Raw genomic sequence first — 19,886 nt, 5'->3', positions numbered from 1 at the left:
GCTCGTGATTACTATACATGAAAACATTTTTGACGACTACTCAAAAACCAGGTGTCACCCTTACAAAACGTTGGCTACAACTGGTTAGTATGGGAATTCCTCCACTTTTACACCAGTAGTTTGTGAAGCGGTGAGCGCATTGGTCATACAGCATTATGGTATATGCTAGCTTTATATTAGCTACTATAGCAACGGTCTTCGTATGGAGCAATCAATACCGTACTGTATATAACACTTTGCGCTAAGTTCAGAATATCCGTCATTTTCACCCTGTAGATACCCCTTTGCTTATCTTATAGCGCAGTGATGATATTCTGGCCTGCAGATATTCTTGTTTTATGTTCTCAGCCCCGGTACATATGACAGCTGTTAGAAGTTAGTTTTCTGGGAGCTGTAGGCTACATAACCTTCAGGCATTATTAGTTCAAGTCTGTCGGAGTGAAGAAAAAGGTTGCCTTCTATTCTTCACCGAATCCCAATAATATCGGAGCCGAGAAAGATCACTGAAGCCATTCTCTCCTACTGATGTCAGGTGGGCTGAGCGTATTGTATTACACCCTGTTAAGACAAACGTCTGACTTTGAAATGGTAATGAAGCGTTGCATATAGAATATAACTTATCATTAGAATGTGCAGTGCTTAACCCCTTAATGACGCGGCCCTTTTTTTTTCCATTTTCGTTTTTTTCCTCCCCCTTTTAAAAAAACGTAACTCCTTTATTTATCCATTGATATCAATGTACTGAAAAACTTTTTTAAAAATCCTACGTGGGGTAAAATGAGAAGAAAAAAAAAAGACACTCCAGCATCTTTCGGTGCATCCTGTTTCTACGGCGTGCAAACTGCAACAAAAATGACATAACTTTATTCTATGGGTCAGTGCGATTGCTGCGATACCAAACTTGTATAGTTTTGCTTTACTACTTTTATGTTTTTTTCAAGCACATTTAATTTTTTAAAATTATTTTCTGCAGCCGTCTTCTCCGCACAATAACTTTTTTATTCTTCAGTCAACATAGTTGCGCAAGGGTTCATTTTTTGCGGGTCGGCCTGTAGTTCCTGTTGGTATATTTTGGAATGCATACGACTTTTTGATCGCTTTTTATTGCATTTTTTCTTGGAGACAGGGTGACCAAAAAAATTGCATTTCTAGCGTTCTTTTTTTTTTTTTTTCCTGCAGGCTAAATAATGCATTATTTTGATAGATTAGACTTTTACGGATGCGGCGCTACCAAATATGTGTTTTGTTTTATGATTTTGAATATTTTGTTATAAACTAGCTTACCCGTCTTGCGTTGCTGCAACCAATCACAGCACAGATTTTTATTGTACCTCAGCAGTATAAGAAATAGCAACCAATCAGAGCGCAGCTTTCATGTGACCTGAGTAGTATAAGAAATAGCAACCAATCAGAGACAGCTTTCATGTGACCTGAGTAGTATAAGAAAGAGCAAGCAATCACAGCACAGCTTTTATGTTCCCTCAGCAGTATAATATATAACAACCAATCACAGTGCAGCTTTCATGTAACCTCCAGTAATATAAGAAGTAACAACCAATCACAGCGCAGCTTTCATGTAACCTCAGTAATATAAGAAATAACAACCAATCACAGCGCAGCTTTCATGTTAACTTAGCAGTATAAGAAATAGCAACCAATCAAAGCACAGCTTTCATGTCACCTCATTAGTATAAGTAGCAACCAATCACAGCACAGCTTTCATGTTACCTCAGCAGTATAAAAAAATAGCAACCAATCACAGCTCAGCTTTCATTATACTTCAGCCGTATAAGAAATAACAACCAATCACAGTGCAGCTTTTATGTTCTCTCAGCGGTATAAGGAATAGCAACCAATCACAGCGCAGCTTTCATGTTACCTCAGCAGTATAAGAAATAGCAACCAATCACAGCGCAGCTTTCATGTTACCTCAGCAGTATAAGGAATGGCAACCAATCACAGTGCAGCTTTCATTTTACCTCAGCAGTATAATATATAATCACCAATCACAGCACAGCTTTCATGTTACCTCAGCAGTATAAGAAATAACAACCAATCACAGTGCAGCTTTCATGTTACCCCAGCAGTATAAGGAATAGCAACCGCAATTCTTTTGCAAAACGTTCGGCGGATGCATCATTTTCTGGTTGAACACGCATCCTGTTGCTCGTAATGCCTTTTTCTTTCGTGCTTGAGATGGAAATCGAACGATCTACGACTGGGGGGCATAACTGTAGACGACGCTCGCACATGCGCCACCTATTGTAGGATGGATGTACTATGCCAGAAACCTTCGCAGGAGTGTACTCAACAGCTTCCCAAAGTTTCATGGTGATTGGATGAATGGTGTAGAAATGCATAAAGGACAAACAGACAGACAGACAGACAGACATTTATATATATATATAGATATGGCAAAAGGGGGACGATTTAAATTTTTAACATATATTTTTTTTACAATTAGTACAACTTTATTGTACTTATTTTTACTTTTTTTTTTTTGTCCCCCTAGGGGACAACAACTTGCGATGCTTTGATCACTCTTGCAGTATGATATAATGCCATAGCATTACATCATACTGCGATTGGGCATGCAGTCTATCAAGCCCATGGAGATGGCTTGATAGGTATTCTGCCAAGATCACACTGGGGTCTTTCAGAAGGACCCCGGCTGCCATGACACCCGCACGGCTGCCTAAGATCCTATCGCAGGGGGCCATATGACACCGCCAAAGATCATTTGGGGGATTTAAATGCGGCTGTCAGAATTTCTCTAAAATTCTAAGAGAAACAATTTTTTGAAAGAGTGGAAACAAAATGTTTAGGAAGATATTTTAGATTTTCGATTTCCCAATTTTTGATTATATAGCCAGTTAGTCATAGGCGGACCTTCATTTTAAGGCCCTATGCATCGGACCTTCTCAATGGGCCATGCCTACCACTGTATTAAAATACAACAGTGTGTGGAGATTTTGGTATGTGGAATTCTCAAAAAACTCGGACATACATCCTAAGCATGCAGCATATCAGTTCAGTCGTATATATGGTTTTGTTTTTTGCTCGATTTTCCATGCTGAAAAGTATATAATGCTTAGCTGTATTCTGCCTTTGTAGTGTTGAGGGAAACAAACCAGTAGCACCCTGTTTCGGGTCAAACTTTGCTAAAAGTTCGGTTCAGCACGAACCAGAACCAAGTTTTTAGGAACGTTCTACCTGAAACAGGGTTCTAATGGTTCAGTTCACTCATACTAGTCCTGTACACTGGTGTATAACAGTGTCTAAGAGCCATAAAAGTCCTCTATAACACTCCCAAGGTCTTATACAGGGCTGTTATGGCTCTTAGACAGTGTTATACAGCAGTCTTAGAGGTTTTGGTGAACCTGCGGTTCAATCCGAACTAATCTGGACTGCCTGGACCGAACTAATCAAAGGTTTGTTGATCACTAATCATTTGTAATGTCAGTTGTAAATCAGAATTAAATAGCCATTTTTTATAATTTTGTAGGTGACATTTCGGACGCGAATCTACCACTGCAACATTAACAGCCAAGGTGTCATCTGCCTCGATATCTTGAAAGACAACTGGAGCCCGGCACTAACCATTTCTAAAGTCCTCCTCTCCATCTGCTCGCTGCTCACAGACTGCAACCCTGGTAAGATTGTTTCAGCAATAAAGTTAAATGCCACAAAGTAGCTTTGAAATCTGCCATCAATTTTATCGGTTTACTAACGAGCCATTGAAACATGACAGAAAATGGCACCAGTGGACGACGCTCAGCTGAGGCCCTCATGGACTGTTAAAATTAAATGAAATCTGTCTGCTGCTTTGAACCCTATTAGCTAAGCTTTGGGGTTCAAAGTAGGTGACCCACTGAGTTTGGGGATGGAAGTTCTATATTCACCCTGCCCATTGTTCCCCCGGTGTGAGCACTGAAAGACACTGCTCAATGCATTCAGTAGCGAGCTAAGTAGTCCACCCTTTCTCATTTGACAATAGCCGGACTACTTAGCAGCACAGCTCAATGCATTGAGTAGCGGCTTCCAGCGTTGAATTGACAGCGCCATTTAATAGTTAGGAACTGTTATTGGAATCATCTCTGACCGTGGCTGGGTGTCGGCTATCAAAGTCAGCCGACAGTTGCTGTGTATATATATATATATATAGCGGTTTCGGCTTCTGAGGCTGCTCCATAAAATTACACCCAGCATATGCCATGCATGTATGGCGCAGGTCAGGAAGGGGATGAAGAAGATCTACTAGCATGTTTAAAGGGGCCTAGTTTTAACGACCACCCTTCAGTAGCCATATAAGGGCATTCTGAGGTAATGGGGGAATCTCCCTTTATAAGCCAAAACAAAGACATAGGTGTAAACTGTCTCATATGCCTCTTACTCCTCAAGCAGTCATGTGATCTCAATTTTGATCATCTCAGATTTACTTGGCTTTTTGTATTCTCAAACTAGTCAGTTTCTTAGTCAGCATAACTCCTGTGTGATGATATTACATGGATTGTACCACACAAGCTCATCAGAGGGGGACACAGACAAACCTGTCACTGTTACTATCAATAATGATTAGAGGCTCCTGTCACACAGTTATAATAGAGATGACAGCTCATTCTCCTTGTTGTATGGTCTGTAGCGTTTTTAGGTGAATATACAGAGAGTAGTGATAATAGCATTGTCCTACCAGCAGGCAGAGATGGTATAAGCTCTTGCTGGTCATGCAATATTGTACTGATGCATCATGGCATTGATGGTACAGCATAGTGAAACAGAAAGCAGGGAGAAATCACAACATCAAGATGATGCCTGATAAGTATCAGACAGGAGGTAGTACTGCAGGGAAGTGACTGCAATATACATAGTAGACATCCAGAAGGGTGACAGGCAATCACAGGGATGTAAACGTGATTTCACCAGAGCGGCTCTTTTAACCCTTTCAGAACAGTAAATGATTCAATCAAATTTGTTAGCCATTTAAAAGCTATGGGACAAATGTGTCCGTTGGTCCTCAAAGGGGTAAGGCGCCAAACATTTCCAGGAGGTACTGTAAACAGTAACGGCATCACCTTTGTAAGGTTACCGGTTTTCATGCATACTCTACTTACTACACCTGTGCTTATTACCTGGGACGGTTCTCCGTATCCACAGTAGGGATCTGTAGCCACAGAAATGCATTTGTTATTAAATGAGCTTGCATCCCTTGACGGATCCCCTTTAAAACTGCGAATAGTACAGCAGCGCGCTGCGATAATGCAGGCAGATAATCCCATTGTAACAAGAAGGACCTCAGGAGCAATTTATTAATATAACAGCACTCTATTGTAATGGCGCTTCCGGGAGAAATAATAATGGGCACCAGGAGGTTGTAGTGCGCGATTGTGTCGTCTATGTACCTCTGTAATTGTATTGGACTACTGTAATATGATAAAAGGCTCGCGGGAGATTTATTACAATGTTTACATGTCTGTCTGTGACAAGCCGGAGCCGTGGAGAGAAGAAGCGTTTCTTCAATTCACCCAGTTACATGTATTTCATGTTTATTTGCCGCACGCCCTTGAATTGTAACACGATCCCAACGACACGAGGTTTAGACATCAGATCCGAGGACAGATAAAATACAAGCATTGACCCTTCCCAGATTGCGGAGCTGCAGAACATTGTAGGAAGGCCATTACCATATGAATGCCGCCCGCTTTATCTGATCTAATTGCTTTCTTTCAGAAGCTTTTACAAGGGCTTCCAAGTGAAGCCGGACCTTTTGTTTCTGCTACATGGAGAAGTTACTGCTTCCCCTTTAACAACTGAAAAGGCCATTAAGTGATTTCTGTTCTTCTTGGCAAACTTTCCTGTTGCCTTTGAACAAACAATTGGGGGCTTTAAAAAAAAAATCTACAAAGGCCAACAGTGACATTGCTTAGAGCAACTGACTAAACTGTAGATGCCGTTATCTGTGCTGCAGGTTACATACTCGCTAAGCCATAATCTAAGGGGAACACAAGTTTATATTGCACTAGTACTCATACATGTCTCAATTGTTAGGAAAGTCTGGGGGGGTTGTGTTTCTGCTTGTGGAGAGCACAGGAAGTCTTATAGGCCATGCAATGTTTTCTGGGTAAAGACCATGCAAATGAGTGATGAAATCCTCCTCCACAGCGCCACCTAGAGGAATAGTAGCTACTTTATAAGCCATAGGTGGCGTGTGGAGGATGATTCCATCACACATTTGTAGAAATATTATGAGACAATTGATCTTTAAAGTGCTTTCACATACAGCGTTTTTAGTAAAAAAAAATAAAAAAAAGCATTGTTTGTTTGCAGCATTTTCGTTGCCTTTTTTGTCACTTTTTTGCAGTTAAAAACCCTGCGGTCGGATGTTTGCTGTAAATCAGTAGGCGAGTTTGAAATGAGATACAAACACTGCAGCTTTTTGGTGGGGTAGTTTTTGGTTTGACATGTTCTCTTTTTTTTAGGTTAGTGGCATTTTTTTTTTAGCAATCACAGCCGTTTTGTTTTTTTTCTGGCATTTTTGCATAATCTATAGGAGAAAAAAAGGCAGACGAAATATACATGTAAAAATGTGTGGAGAAGAAAAATTGCCGTTCAAATGCAATCTCTAAAACAAAATGTACCAATTAAAAAAAGTTGCAGGCATTTTTTAGTCCGCCTGCACGCGAATGGATTTGCATTGCGGAATCTGCGGCCGGTATCTGCACCGCACTTCCGCAGCAAATACCGTTTACAGCTTGCTATGGTAAACGGCTTCTTCCTGCACACTCGCGGAAATGAACTGCAATTTTCATGAGCGGAGGAAATATCGCAGCATGCCCTATTTTTGTGCGGCTTCCACATGGACGGCTTCCATGGAAGTCAATGGAAGCCGTACGACCCGCGGCCTGTCCGTAATTGACATTGCAGACATGTCGCGGATTCCACGTCATCGTCTAGCAATGATACTAGGGGAAAAAAAAGATTTGAAAAAAAAATCTGTATCTGATGGCGAGCCACCGGCTCCATCCCCAATACAGATGAAGAAGGAAGAAGGTGCGTGCAGTCACCAGCTGGGCACAGGGCCGGATAACGCTGCGTTTTTATCACTTGGTGCTTTTTTTTCGTCCATGACATTTTAGGTTTTCTAGTTTGAAAACACAACATGCTGCGATTATGGCTTTTTTTTTAACGGGCGTTTTCTCGTGTAAGAGGAAGAAATTGCCTGAAAAAAGGTGCATATTAAATGTGTGATCGGAAAAGCCACTTGTTAACCGCGCTGGAAATTCATAAGCCACGAAAACTGTGTGTGAAGGACGTCTGAAGGTGTTTTCGAGGACTTGGAAAATCCTAGATAATTGCTAATAGCTGCGGCACATATTATTGACACTGTGTAGTCCGGGGAGACGGACTATGAGGTTTGTAATGGAGGTGTGAGAATGCTGATATAAACGCACACCGTGGTCCCTGAGATCTGCTGCTGGGGACTAAAATACTAGCAGGGCTTGGGAAAAAAATCTGGGATTAATCTGTGCTTTCAGTAACGCCGTGTTCTTCATCAAGCCCTGGGAGGACTGCTGTAAATAGGGACATTTGATGGACGTCCTTCATGGCGCGTTGTTTCCTCTTCGTTGCTAAATTGGTCACCTGCTTAGTGCATGTTATAGGGACCCTTCACGCTTCTCTTAGCCGGTCAGCAATTCCCCCGCACTCCGGCTGACTTATTCATTAGGCACACATGTGAGGTCGTCTAATCAGCAGGGGGTAGTGACAGAAACCCTGATTTCAGCAGTCTGTCATTTATCGATTGGTTTATTAGTTTTGCACATCTTACTTTTGAAACTTTGCAGGGCTGGAGAGAAGTCCAATGAAGCTCATGTATATTCATCTCTGTGCACTCGCCCCGACCTCCTCGTCCTTCTATATGCTGACTGGCAGGTCCCTCTGTATGCACAGTAAAATAGAGGACCTTCCAATCAGTATTTGGAGGGAGTAGGAGGAGTGTGCATATGTAGAAGCTTTATTGGCTGCACATCCGTTTAGAAGAATGTCTCCAGTGGGGTACAACAAGGCTCTGTCCTGTGTCTAGGGGTGTTCAACATTTTTATAAATGATCTGGAGGAGGAGATTGAGGGGAAACTGATCAAATTTGCCGATGACAGAAAGCAAAGAGAGAAAACTAACACTAGGGTAGAGAGGAGTATTCCGAAAGATCTAGACAAACTTGAAAAGCAGGCGGCGACTAACCAGGGAGAAATGCAAAGTCCTACATCTGGGCAAGGAAAATGAATGGGAGGAATTGGGCTAAGGAGTAAGTAGCACATGTGAAAAAGACTTGGGTATACTAATAGATCATAGGCTGAACATGAGTCAACAATGTGATGTAGCAGCCAAAAAGGCAAACACAATTCTGGGATGTATTAAGAAAAGTTGTTACCATGAGGCCAGTCAGGGACCGCGGGTGGCCGGGGCGGAGACTCCTGAATATAGTCTGGCAGCTGCTGATAGTAGTTCGCAGTTATTGGTTCCATTCCCTGTGTGTCTGACTTCGGTTCTGCTTCAGTGGAAGTTACCTTGTCTCGATCCAGCTCTGCCTGTGTTCTGTGGTTTTCCTGTCGTGTTGGTTTATTCTATCGGCCTAGCCTGTCAGTATTAGTAAGTTGTCATCTGCATAGGTACGGCGGTTCCTTCCTGTCATGCCACTAGGCAGCATACGGTCAGTGTTGGTGGCCTGGACCTGTCCACCTTTGGGCTACCTCCAGGAAGGGACATTGGCGTGGGTGAGATTCAGGGAGTCCCCCGCCGTGCGTACCTGTGCACACTACTAGTACTGTAACAGAAGTATAGAGTCTAGATCACGTGAAGTCATTATTCAACTCTTCCTTTAGTCAGACCTCATCTGGAATACTGTGTCAAGTTCTGGGCACCCCAATTTAAAAAAGACATAGACAAACTGGAGCAAGTTCAGAGAAGAGTTACCAAGATGGTGAGCGGTCTGCAAATCATGTCCTATGAAGAACGGTTAAAGGATCTGGGAATGTTTATTCTTGCAATAAAGAAGGCTGAGAGGAGACTTAATATCTGTTTACAAATATCTGAAGGGTTGTCACAGTGCAGAGGGATCAGCCCTATTCTCATTTGCAGAAGGAAAGACTAGAAGCAATGGGATGAAACTGAAAGGGAGGAGACACAAATTAGCATAGTAACATACGGTAGTATTCTAGGCTGAAAAAAAAGACATGTCCACCCCTTGTTGATCCAGAGGAAGGCAGAAAACCTCCAATAAGACAGAAGCCAATTTACCTCCCCCAAAAAAATTCCTTTCCAAACATCATAATGGCAATCAGAATAATCCCTGGATCAACATTTGGAAAGTTCCTACTTGACTCCAAGACCGGCAGTCGGAAGATACTTGGATCAACAACCTTAATGGTTAATTAATGTCAATATCCTGTAATGTCATAGTGCTCTAAAAAGACATCTAGTCCCCTCTTAAACTTCTATTTGCCACGGGAGGTGGTGAGTTCTCCTTCAATGGAAGTCTTCAAACAAAGGCTGGACAAATATCTGTCTGGGATGATTTAGTGAACTGACCAGATGACCCTGGAGGTCCCTTCCAACTCTACCATTCTAGGATTCTATGGACTCCTCTACAGTCCAGCCCTGCAAAGTTTCTAGGGTAAGATTTGAAAAGCCATTAAACCAATTGTTATAAATGACAGGCTGCTGAAAACAGTGCGTCTATCAGTATACTCTCCTACATGCAGGCGAGGTGGCTGTGGGGACCTGAGAAGTAACCTTTAAAGGTGTTGTTCCATCAGGGCCACCGCTCTTCTAAATACAGACCCACTGATGATCAACTGATGTCCATGGTTCTGGCAGCTGAAAACCCTGGAATCTTAGTGTTATAGGGTGATTATTAATTTGAAGGGGCAAGCATCTAATACAGTGTTTCCCAAACGCCAATCCTCATAAACCCCCAACAGATCTTGATTTAAGGATATTCTACAGAGAGAATACTTGTGCAATACTAAGGAAATCCTGTAAACATGACCCGTTGGGGTCCCTGAGGACTGGAGTTGAGAAACGTGACTGTTTTTTGATCCAAGCAGGTTATACACATGCAGAAGCTGCTGATAGCCAACATCCCAACGACCTATTAATCATGCATATTACACGGCGCCTGTCAGGTCCCGCATGGTGTTCGGGCTGAGAGCACTACGGTACACTGAGAGGCACGCTGATTTCAGCGGTCTGTCACTTATACTGATCGCTTCAGGAGGTTTTAAAAACATACTTTTCAAAGTTTGTAACAAGCCGCAGGGATAATTCCGGGGCGGCTCATTAATATTCATATATCCACCGCTCACCCTGCCTTCCCAACCCACCTGATGCTGATTTACAGGTCTCTCCGTACGCACGGTAATACAGAGAAACCTGTAAATCTGCTGCAAAAGGCAGAAGGAGGAGTGAATATATAAATATTAACGAGCCACACCGGACTCATCACTGCAGCTCCTTGCAAACTTTCAAATATAAGTTTTCAAAACTCTTGAAGTGATGAGTATAAGTGGCAGAGCGCCGGAATCAGTGTGTCTGTCACTTTAATGTAGTGCCCGCGTCCCAAGCGCCATGCTGACAGGTGCCCTTTAAGTTTGGACACTTACGGTGGCTTTACACTGGACTTTACAAGAGAGGTAAAAATATATCTCTAGGGACATTCGTTCCCAAGTCGATTATATACGAACGACTGTGGCTTTACATGAGGTGGCTTTAAATCAGCCAGCGACTATTTTTCAGGTGAGCTGAAACAAAATGACTAGTGACTGGTGAGCAAAATACTGCTTGTCATCCTGTTGGTTTACACGGAATTTTAAAGCGATTATTCGGCTGATAGTCGCCGGGTGTAAAGCCACCGTTGGGCATGTCTGTTCAATAGGGACTTAAAGGTACCTTTACATAGTGCAGCCATACTATTTCAGGAAAGGGATTGAAGCGAACGAATGACAGTCATTCATTTGCTTTTACACGAAATGATGATTATTCGTCGGCTGTTTGCTGAGATATCGTTCATAGAAGGGATCTCCATGCAAATTCGTCCGCAAGTCATTCAAATACGAACAGTTGGGACTTTACACCAGAAGACTTTTTGATCAATTTTGAATTTGCTCTTTCGGGCTGATAGTCATCCAAGTGTAGAGGTATCTAGGAACTTGTCGCCCTGGCACCACTTATCTCAGGAAACATGTTAAGATCAGACTGTCTCCACTGACCGGAGATCCTGGGGGGTTTAGAAGCTGTGATGGAGAAAGGGAGTAGAGACACTTGGACATGTTTCAACAATTGCGCTAGTGACTTTTGCCATATTTGGGAAGAACTTATACCATTTTCTGAAGCATCTGCCAACAGTTCTGCCCTTTTTCTTTTTTGCCGTTAAAAAGGGGATTTTATGATTTGCCTATAATGTATCATACCTGTCCAAGTGATACATGATGTGCAGAAGCTCTCATCACCTTTAGTTATATAGCATATTAGGCAGACCTTGGTATTGGGTTCTATACCCATTGGGGCTCACACTCTATAATCACCTATCTGTATGTTTTTGGAGTACCTGGAGGAAACCCATACAAACTCCATGCAGATGTTGTGAGTTTGGTGAGGTTGGAAGCCAAGACGGCAGTGCCACAGGGCATTAGTGCTAACCACTGAGCCCACTGTCTTGCCCCATTGAGTTCTATAAAAATACAGCATTTTACAGTGTATCTGGTGAATGTCGATGGATTAGACAATCCTCCAATTTATAATTATTGATACACAACACCTCTAAATATTCACCAAACAACATAGTACTCTCGGGTACAACAGAGTTTAGTGTATCATTGAAGATTCTCGTAACTCGCTGCTTTCTTATACATATAGAAAACTGTTTTATGCATATATGCAAGTTTATTGATTAAATCAATGTCTTGCCACTTCATAGAACCATCGTTGTGGAACCTCAACGGATGATTGATGGAAAAGTGTACGATGTACAAATAAGAGGGGCGGCCCCATCTCAGGCCATTCACTAGCACTCCTACTGCACCCTGATGAAGGGCAAATACCCTGAAACATCTGTCTGTACATGGAGTCTGGCTTTGCTTTTAATTCCCAGTCATTGTTACAAGGCTTGTATAAAGAGTTTGACTTTGGCTTGAAGGAATGCTGCCTTCCAATAGGTGGCACTGTGGAGGTATTATTCCATCTCCCTTATTTGCATATTACCCAGAGGAGCGTGCCTGGCCATTTGAGTCTCCTCACTCACCGTCTAGGTGCTCTCCCTAAGGAGAAAAGATAGCGTTTCTGACCCTTGTACGACGTAAGCTTGTGTGTTTGCTTGAGAGAGATAGCTGTCGATGTAGATGATGTGAAGCATGAAGTTTATTGTAGACACTATGGTGATGATGAGTGAGCATGTAGTTTGAGGACAGAGTTGTTTTGTTTTGATTACAAACCGCACCTCATCAGGGTAAGAGACATATATTTTAGATACCGTATTTTTCCTTTAATTACTTGATGAAAAGTGTTGGTCCGCAGGAAAAACATGCAGCCACGTCTCTATCGGACGCAAACGTTAAAAGTTGAAATTTCTGCAAGTATGATGTCAATTTGGCCCCAATTCTGGTGGGGTACTCCTGTGACTACTGGGGAATAAGCGGAGTATAGAACATAACTGACCATTACAGTTATGGTGCCGTAAAAAAAAACTTTCCATATTTGATCAGTCTAGAACTTGCAGTTTGATTTTCAATTACTTAATGGTATTAAAAATGTTCCGCTCTCTAACAGCCATTTTTATTATCCCTCTCCCTCCAGTTACATGTCTTTTTATTTCATAGGCAAACTTTAGTAATCACACAATAATCATTATATATGAGGCTGTGTGTGTCAGAAAAAATCCTAATGTGGTAATTATCAGATAAAATCCCATCCAGTTTAATATAATTATGGAAATATATTTAATAATTAGCATAAGAGGCTTTCACCGTGCAATCTTAGACACTTTCCCGAGATCTGGCAAACATGGAACAGTCAAGCATAGCTCTTAAATAGTTTTTAAGTATTTGCTGTAAGTAAATTGCGCCTCAGGGTAAGATGCACATTAACGAGTTGACTTGATTAAATATTAATTGCATTTATGCAATATCTTCAAACCTCAGCACAACTGAGGGATAGACATTCACTGACTTGTGGACCCGATTAGTATCCTTATATTTACTATTCAATCAAGCTGCCAGTCTATAGAAAAATGCTGTGGTAACTGTAAAGTCATGGGAAGAAGAGGGTTCTTAAAGGGGCACAGGGGCAGATTTATTATTAGCAGCTTTAATTCAGCTGAAAACCAGACCAGGCAAGCAGATGATACACCAAATCGGTCACAGTGGCTCACGCTATGTGATAGAGTTGGAACATCTTAAAAGACACGTGAGATACATTTTCTAACTTACGTCACTTCTTCATTGATTAAAGATGGCCAGATCTAGATCATTTAAAGCTTCCGATCATCTAATGTGTACGGGGGCCTTCCAACTCTTCCCCAACAGCAGCTGCCAAAACCTTTTGTTATAAGGTGATAAGCTGCTGCCATAAGGGGTTTCCTGGTATTTATTATTGATGATATATCCTTAGGATAAGGTCATCAATAGTTGATCAGTGGGGATCCCCAACAATCAGTTGATCCTCTGGTCCACTGACGGTGCAGTTCAGCCAGACATCCACATTGGGGTTGTAATAGAAGTGTAACGATCCGGTTCAAGGTTGGAGTTTCCTTGTTGTAAATTGTGCGGATCAGTAGCATGGTCAGGAAAAGCCAGAAGTCAGTACACGGGTACGTATCAGTTCACAGTACAGAGAAGCAGGTGGATAGCGTAGTCGGGGAAAGCCAGAGGTCAGTACACAGGTATGTCATTTTGTAGTATGGACGAGCAGGCAGATGGTGGAGCTTGATTACAGGCTTGGAGGCACACCTAATCATTTAACCAGTATTGGAGTTTCTGCTGATTGCTGGGTAATTCATAATGCTGCTGCATGCTGCTACATGGTGTCCATAAGTAATTGAACCACATGCAGAAGTGATTAGTGTGATGTATACAGTTTTGTTTTAGCCTGGAGCAATCCTCTCCCTCTTCTTTCTCTGCTCCTCTTTCTTCTACTCCACTTTCTCTTCCTCCTCGTATTCCTTCACCTCTTCCTCCTCCACTTCCTTCTCTGCCTTCTCCTCTCCCTTCTCCTCCTCTCCCTTCTCCTCCTCTCCCTCCTCCTCCTCCTCTCCCTCCTCCTCTCCCTCCTCCTCTCCCTCCTCTCCCTCCTCCTCCTCCTCCCCCTCCTCCTCCTCCTCCTTCTCTTCTCTTCCATCTCTTCTTCCTCCTGGTATGTGTGTGTGCTGTTATTTGTGCAGTCTGCGCGGGTCCTCTTGGAATATGTCTATAATTTTGCTGAATGCAGCGACTGCATTAATTCTTGTTACCAGAAAATTCCAAACTCAGGTGTAATCAAAATGATATGATCCTTAATAATATCTGCCAGACCGAGTGTTTGATATATCAATTCCCTTATCTAGGGCAGCACAGTCAGTAATTCAAGGCCTTTGCCGACAACTTTCCCTCGTTTGACTGGTCCAGTACTTCATTATTATTATTATTTGCAGTAGGTCTTGTGCTTCACACGCTGGTAAGATATGTGCAAACCTTGAACAACACTCATTAGCTGCTCTGTTACACATTTAATGATGGCTCAGGAAACCGAGGTGATTAACAAAGAATGTATTATAAATCTACCGGATCATTTCAGTAGTGCCATTTTCCTGCCTCTGATATCCTCAGTATACGGCTGCCTTTATGCATGTGAATATTTTATAACCGACGCTCAGCAATAAAAACAGATGTAAAACGATGACAGTATTGATCTGAAGATTGATAGATCTGACCTGACCTCAGAGTGATTAATCTCTTACTACTTAGGAGATGGCCTGCAGGGCAGCATTAAGGCTGCTAATATGTGGCTTATGCCTTTTAAAAGTTGGCTTCACTGCACTGCATAGTTATCAATGATTTAGATGCCCTCACTGGTCATTTGTTATATAGCAGGTGCCAGATTGCCACTTTTTCTACTTAATGAATAACATTTAAAGGAAATTGCAATTAATGGAGTAATGACCCTGTGTACTTTTCTTTTCTGGTTAAGCGGGTGTCGTTCTTAATGGGATGTTGTAGATGTGAGGAGTTTGCTGCATAGTGAAACATATATTTTATATGGATTCTGTGAACGTACGTTACACTGTATCAAAGTGTTACCCACAATTCCAAACAAGCGTGTGTAACAAGCCTAATCCTGGGAGCGTTCAGATGCCTACCAGTCCGTAGGTGGTGGGAAAACCCATGAAGTCTTCTAACCGCATGGACTGATTGCCAAACATATAGCTGTACCGCCACATCACAATACCGGTTAATATCCATAGAATGACCATGCCTAATCCATATAATAAAACAGCACTTTCTCAGATTATCTTTGGCTCTATCCACACTAACGTTACCGCTTTCAATCTCTCGGTCCGTTTTTGGAGCAGAGAAACAGAAATAAAATGGAAATAAACATTTCCATTTTTTTCTCCATTGATTTCATTCAATTTTCAAAAAAACTGAAAGGTTTCAGCTTGTTAATGCTACGTTTCTGTTTTTTTAAATGGAGCAAATAACGCAGTCTGCAACACTATTTGTTCTTTTACAAAATGCAAACACAATGGAATGGAAGTTAACTGAAACATTTCTGGTTTTTTTGTTTGTTTGTTTTTTAAACCCCACTGAAATCAATGGTAAGAAAAACAAAAAAGTTTTTTTCGCGTTTTATTTCCATTTTTTATGCTCCTAAAACAGAACAGAGAGACGGAAAGCCCTAAAAGTCGTGTAAACAGAGCTGTAGTCACATAGAAAAAATTATAAATAAATCTTATTTGTATAGCGCCAACTTATTCCGCAGTGCTTTCAGTTTACCGACCTCGGAAGGATAAAAGGCTGAGTCAACCTTGAGTCGGCTACCTGAACCAGGCGGGGATTGAACTCCCAACCTTCAGGTTGTGAGCAAGAGTTTACGACTGCATTTCTGCAGCCTTAACATGCTGTGCCACATGAGGAAAAGATGGGTAAGAAATATGCAACCCAGGTGAAGAGTAAAAGTATGAAGTTAAATACATTGGTATAAAATAATGGATTAGGTATAAATTAAAACGTGTGGGGAGGAATACATATAAAAATAACCCACAAGTACCAAAATATATAAAGTCAAGAGAAGGCCAAAACATTGAAAATAAATGACATCATCATACTAATAGTCAGAGCTAAATCAAACCTAAGGATATAGTGCATAAATTACATACAAACAACAGGTACTGGTTATGGAAAGTCAGCAAATTCATAAAATGCATGACAGATATTGGTATTCCTGTATATAGAGTACTACCTAAGGTAAAAAAGTAGTACGAGGACTCTCTCCCCCCTGCTCGTAGTACGAGCAGGGGGGAGAGAGAGATCTCCCCTCCGTTCCGCTCCGCTCTGCCCCGCAGCTCCCTGCCCGCCGCCGGCACCCGAACTTTTCATCTCGAGCGGGCAGGTACTCGCTAAAGGCAATGCTCGCTCGAGCAATTGCCTTTACCGAGTATACTCGCTCATCTCTACATATTATATATATTGTTCTATTATTACATATGTATCTAACAAATGAAATGTAGCTAACTAACTTCCCATTTATAAACATAGTTGACTAAAAGAAGTTTCTCTCTTTAACAAAAGTAGATACAGTCTGTTCTTCTATCTATATAATCCTCCTCTATGTAATAATCTCCCATATAGTAGCTGAGGAACACAGTGTAACTGGTTCCTGAGGAGATCCCCCATTGGCCCCCTCACTCTCTCTGTCTTCCTGTACCTTTATGTACGTAACTTGCATAAATGAAAGTAAACTATACTTCCGTCTTTCTTTGTCTGATGTTAAAAGATAAGAGGAGCCAATAAAGGCCCATTTAGACGGGACGAATGTCAGGCAGATGATGTCCATACTCGTTCCTTTGTGTCCACGGGAGATCGTCGCTCACAGAGCGGGGAGGCTACAGGAGATTTCTATTCTCGCGCTCCCCCGCCACCTCTCCAATGACTTAACATAACGGCCGTTCAGTACTGAACAGCTGCTGTTTACACTCAGCGATCAGCTCATCATCCATCGGTTATGCTGCATAAATGATGGACGATGAGCTGAACGATGAGCATTCACTGTAAATAGCAGCCGTTCAGTACTGAACGGCCGCTATGTTAAGTCAATGGAGAGGGGCGGGGGAGCGCGAGGAGTAAAATCTACTCCAGCTGCCCCGCTATAAGCCAGTGATACTAGCTCCTGTGCAGCAGCACGAGAGCTAGTATATGCGGGGACGAGTGTCAGGCATCGTTTGCCCAACATTCGTCCCGTCTAAATGGGCCTTAATTGTTAGCTTTTAATAAGCCTGCCTACTCAATATATAAAGCTCTGGATGTGATGTAATAAGAGAGTCAGAGATTTGTGAACAACGCAAGGTTCCTTCTGACTGGATTGCGTCGACACAAATAATTTGTACGTCCCTGGGTGTCGTATCAGATGTCGCCTCGTACATCAGTAGGGCAAATATAGGTTTAATATAGTTATTGGTAGAACGCCTTAATATAAGAGAGGACACGATGGGCCAGCAAATCCATAGATAAATGAATAGGTGTACAAAATCGATGGTAGTGAGATGTGTAGGTTAGTAGTAATGGGAGGGGGACATTGATGCGTGAAGAGTCAGAGAAGGATGGGAAATGTTCAAGATGTTATTGGAATAAACTCCCATAATGTTTCGTGTGGTTGAGCACAAAAACAATTGCTGAAGTTCTAAAGACGAATTTGGATTTGTATGTAAAGGGATTATACAGGATTAGAAAAATATAGCTGTTTTATTCAAAAAGCAACAAACCGCTTGTGACATTGTAACTGAGTGCCTTTCACTTCAATAAGGCTGAGCTGCCATATCAGACAAACCCATGGATTGGTTTTACACTGTTTTTTGGGAGGGGCCATGTTTTTTCTGATCTTGTAGAACCCTTATAAAATAGTTGTTCCACCGTTAGACATTTTTGTCTGTTTAGGAGAGCAAGAATCCTTTGACCCATTTGTGCAATTTAACAAAGCCACTGGTGGTGCACTCAGGAGGTCACGAGATGGGGCTTCTCCTGGATGTCCTCTGTATCACTAAAGTAATTTAAGGATCCTTTTAGACAGCTCAATTTGAGCCAGATGAGTACCAAATTGAGGATATCAATACCTGTTCATAAGACCCTCACATGAATCAAAAATTTCAGTTGAGCGTGAGTTACTGTAGAATCGTTCATCCCCCTATCATTGCCTGTAGCACATTTCCTGCTCATGGCCCTTTTACACGGGCTGACATTCATTCAAATGACTGCATGAGCGCTGACATCACCGCTAAGGTTGTCAATGCTCATGAAGAGCATTTCTCACACACACACACACCAAGCTGGGTACTTATTTTACCGATCTCAGAAGGACCTCTGAAGGCTGAGTCAACCTTGAGCCGGCTACCTGAACCACGTGGGGATTAAACTGGCAACCTTCAGGTCGTGAGCGAGAGCTAACACTCTGCACAACACAAGGCTCTTATTTGTTTGTTTGAATGAATTTAAGTGATAATCGTTAGGTGTAAATGGGCCATTACGTCTGAAGATGTTTTGCTAACAGTGATGACCACAGAGAAGTTGCAACTACCCAATGAACAACCACTTATTCATTTTTTGGTTCATCATTGACACTTTTATACGGGATAATGATCATGTGAATGAAAGTTTGTTCTTGATCATCTGTCCATGGAAAAGACCCTTAATAACAAGTAACTGTCCATCAGTACCCAGTAGATGTTGTGGAGTTGATATAAGATGGAGTTTATGGTCTACCAAGTAAATATCTCCCGTTTTTGACACTCAAATGACTTAAGTGTAATGTAATTGGTCCTGAAGATACCACCCAGTAAATGATCGTTATTTCCGTCTTTTACTCGTAATGACATCTATACCTTTTGTTTGTCTTGCAGCTGATCCTCTCGTTGGAAGTATCGCCACTCAGTACATGACCAACAGAGCCGAGCATGACAGAATGGCCCGACAGTGGACCAAGAGATACGCTACATAGGATTTATTACAGTGGACCTGAGCAAGCACATTCACTAAGTGCATCAATAGCTTCTTTTTTTTTTTTCTTATGTTTTTTTTTGTTGTTTTTTTTACATTTTGTGGCAAAATACTGTATGTCCTTTTTATTAAGACTTTGTTAACTTGAATTCCCCCGAAAGTATGTGGGGTTTTTAGTTTCTGTGTATGAATTGTTGGATATGTGATAGTATAGAGCTTTGTTCAAAAGCCTTGTATCAATATTTGTGTTTTTTTTAGGAAGATGGGGAACTATAATTTAACTTTCAGTTACCTCCTCTCTATATTTGCTTAATGTTAGATTTGATTTTTTATTTGATTTTTTTTTTTTAATATTTTTTTTGTACCTAAGTCTTTCATGGTGGGTGCATGCTCCGGGGAGGGGAGGGGGGGTGCGGGGAAGAGTGTTTTATAAATAACATTTGGAAGAAAGAATCACTGTGCAAAAAATATGCTGTATTTACCCACTAAGGACTTTCAAAATGAACAAAAAGGGGTGTTTTGGGTTATTTAAAATTGCTTGTAAATTACTTTAGCAGGATGTGAAGCGGTTAATGTACACTTGTTTTATGAAACACTCAATAAAAACACTGCAAAATATGCATATTTCCTGGGACTGCCGCCCTGAACACAACT

The 19,886-nt window shown here is 41.7% G+C and overlaps 1 protein-coding gene across 1 annotated transcript in view; it reads left to right on the top strand.

The window, feature by feature from the left end:
* Positions 1 to 19,637, top strand: part of LOC136586736 (ubiquitin-conjugating enzyme E2 E2) — a 211,902-nt gene extending 192,265 nt beyond the window's left edge. Inside the window, exons 5-6 of the mRNA XM_066584931.1 lie at positions 3,506 to 3,653; positions 19,136 to 19,637. Coding sequence (XP_066441028.1) covers positions 3,506 to 3,653; positions 19,136 to 19,233 — 246 coding nt within the window. The 3' untranslated portion in view covers positions 19,234 to 19,637. The remainder of the gene's footprint in view (positions 1 to 3,505; positions 3,654 to 19,135) is intronic.
* Positions 19,638 to 19,886: the final 249 nt, after the last annotated feature.

This window comes from Eleutherodactylus coqui, chromosome 12, assembly GCF_035609145.1.
Source record: "Eleutherodactylus coqui strain aEleCoq1 chromosome 12, aEleCoq1.hap1, whole genome shotgun sequence".
NCBI lineage: Eukaryota > Metazoa > Chordata > Amphibia > Anura > Eleutherodactylidae > Eleutherodactylus > Eleutherodactylus coqui.
Note: the sequence above shows the minus strand (reverse complement) of the source record. Positions and strands in the feature narration are given on the sequence as shown.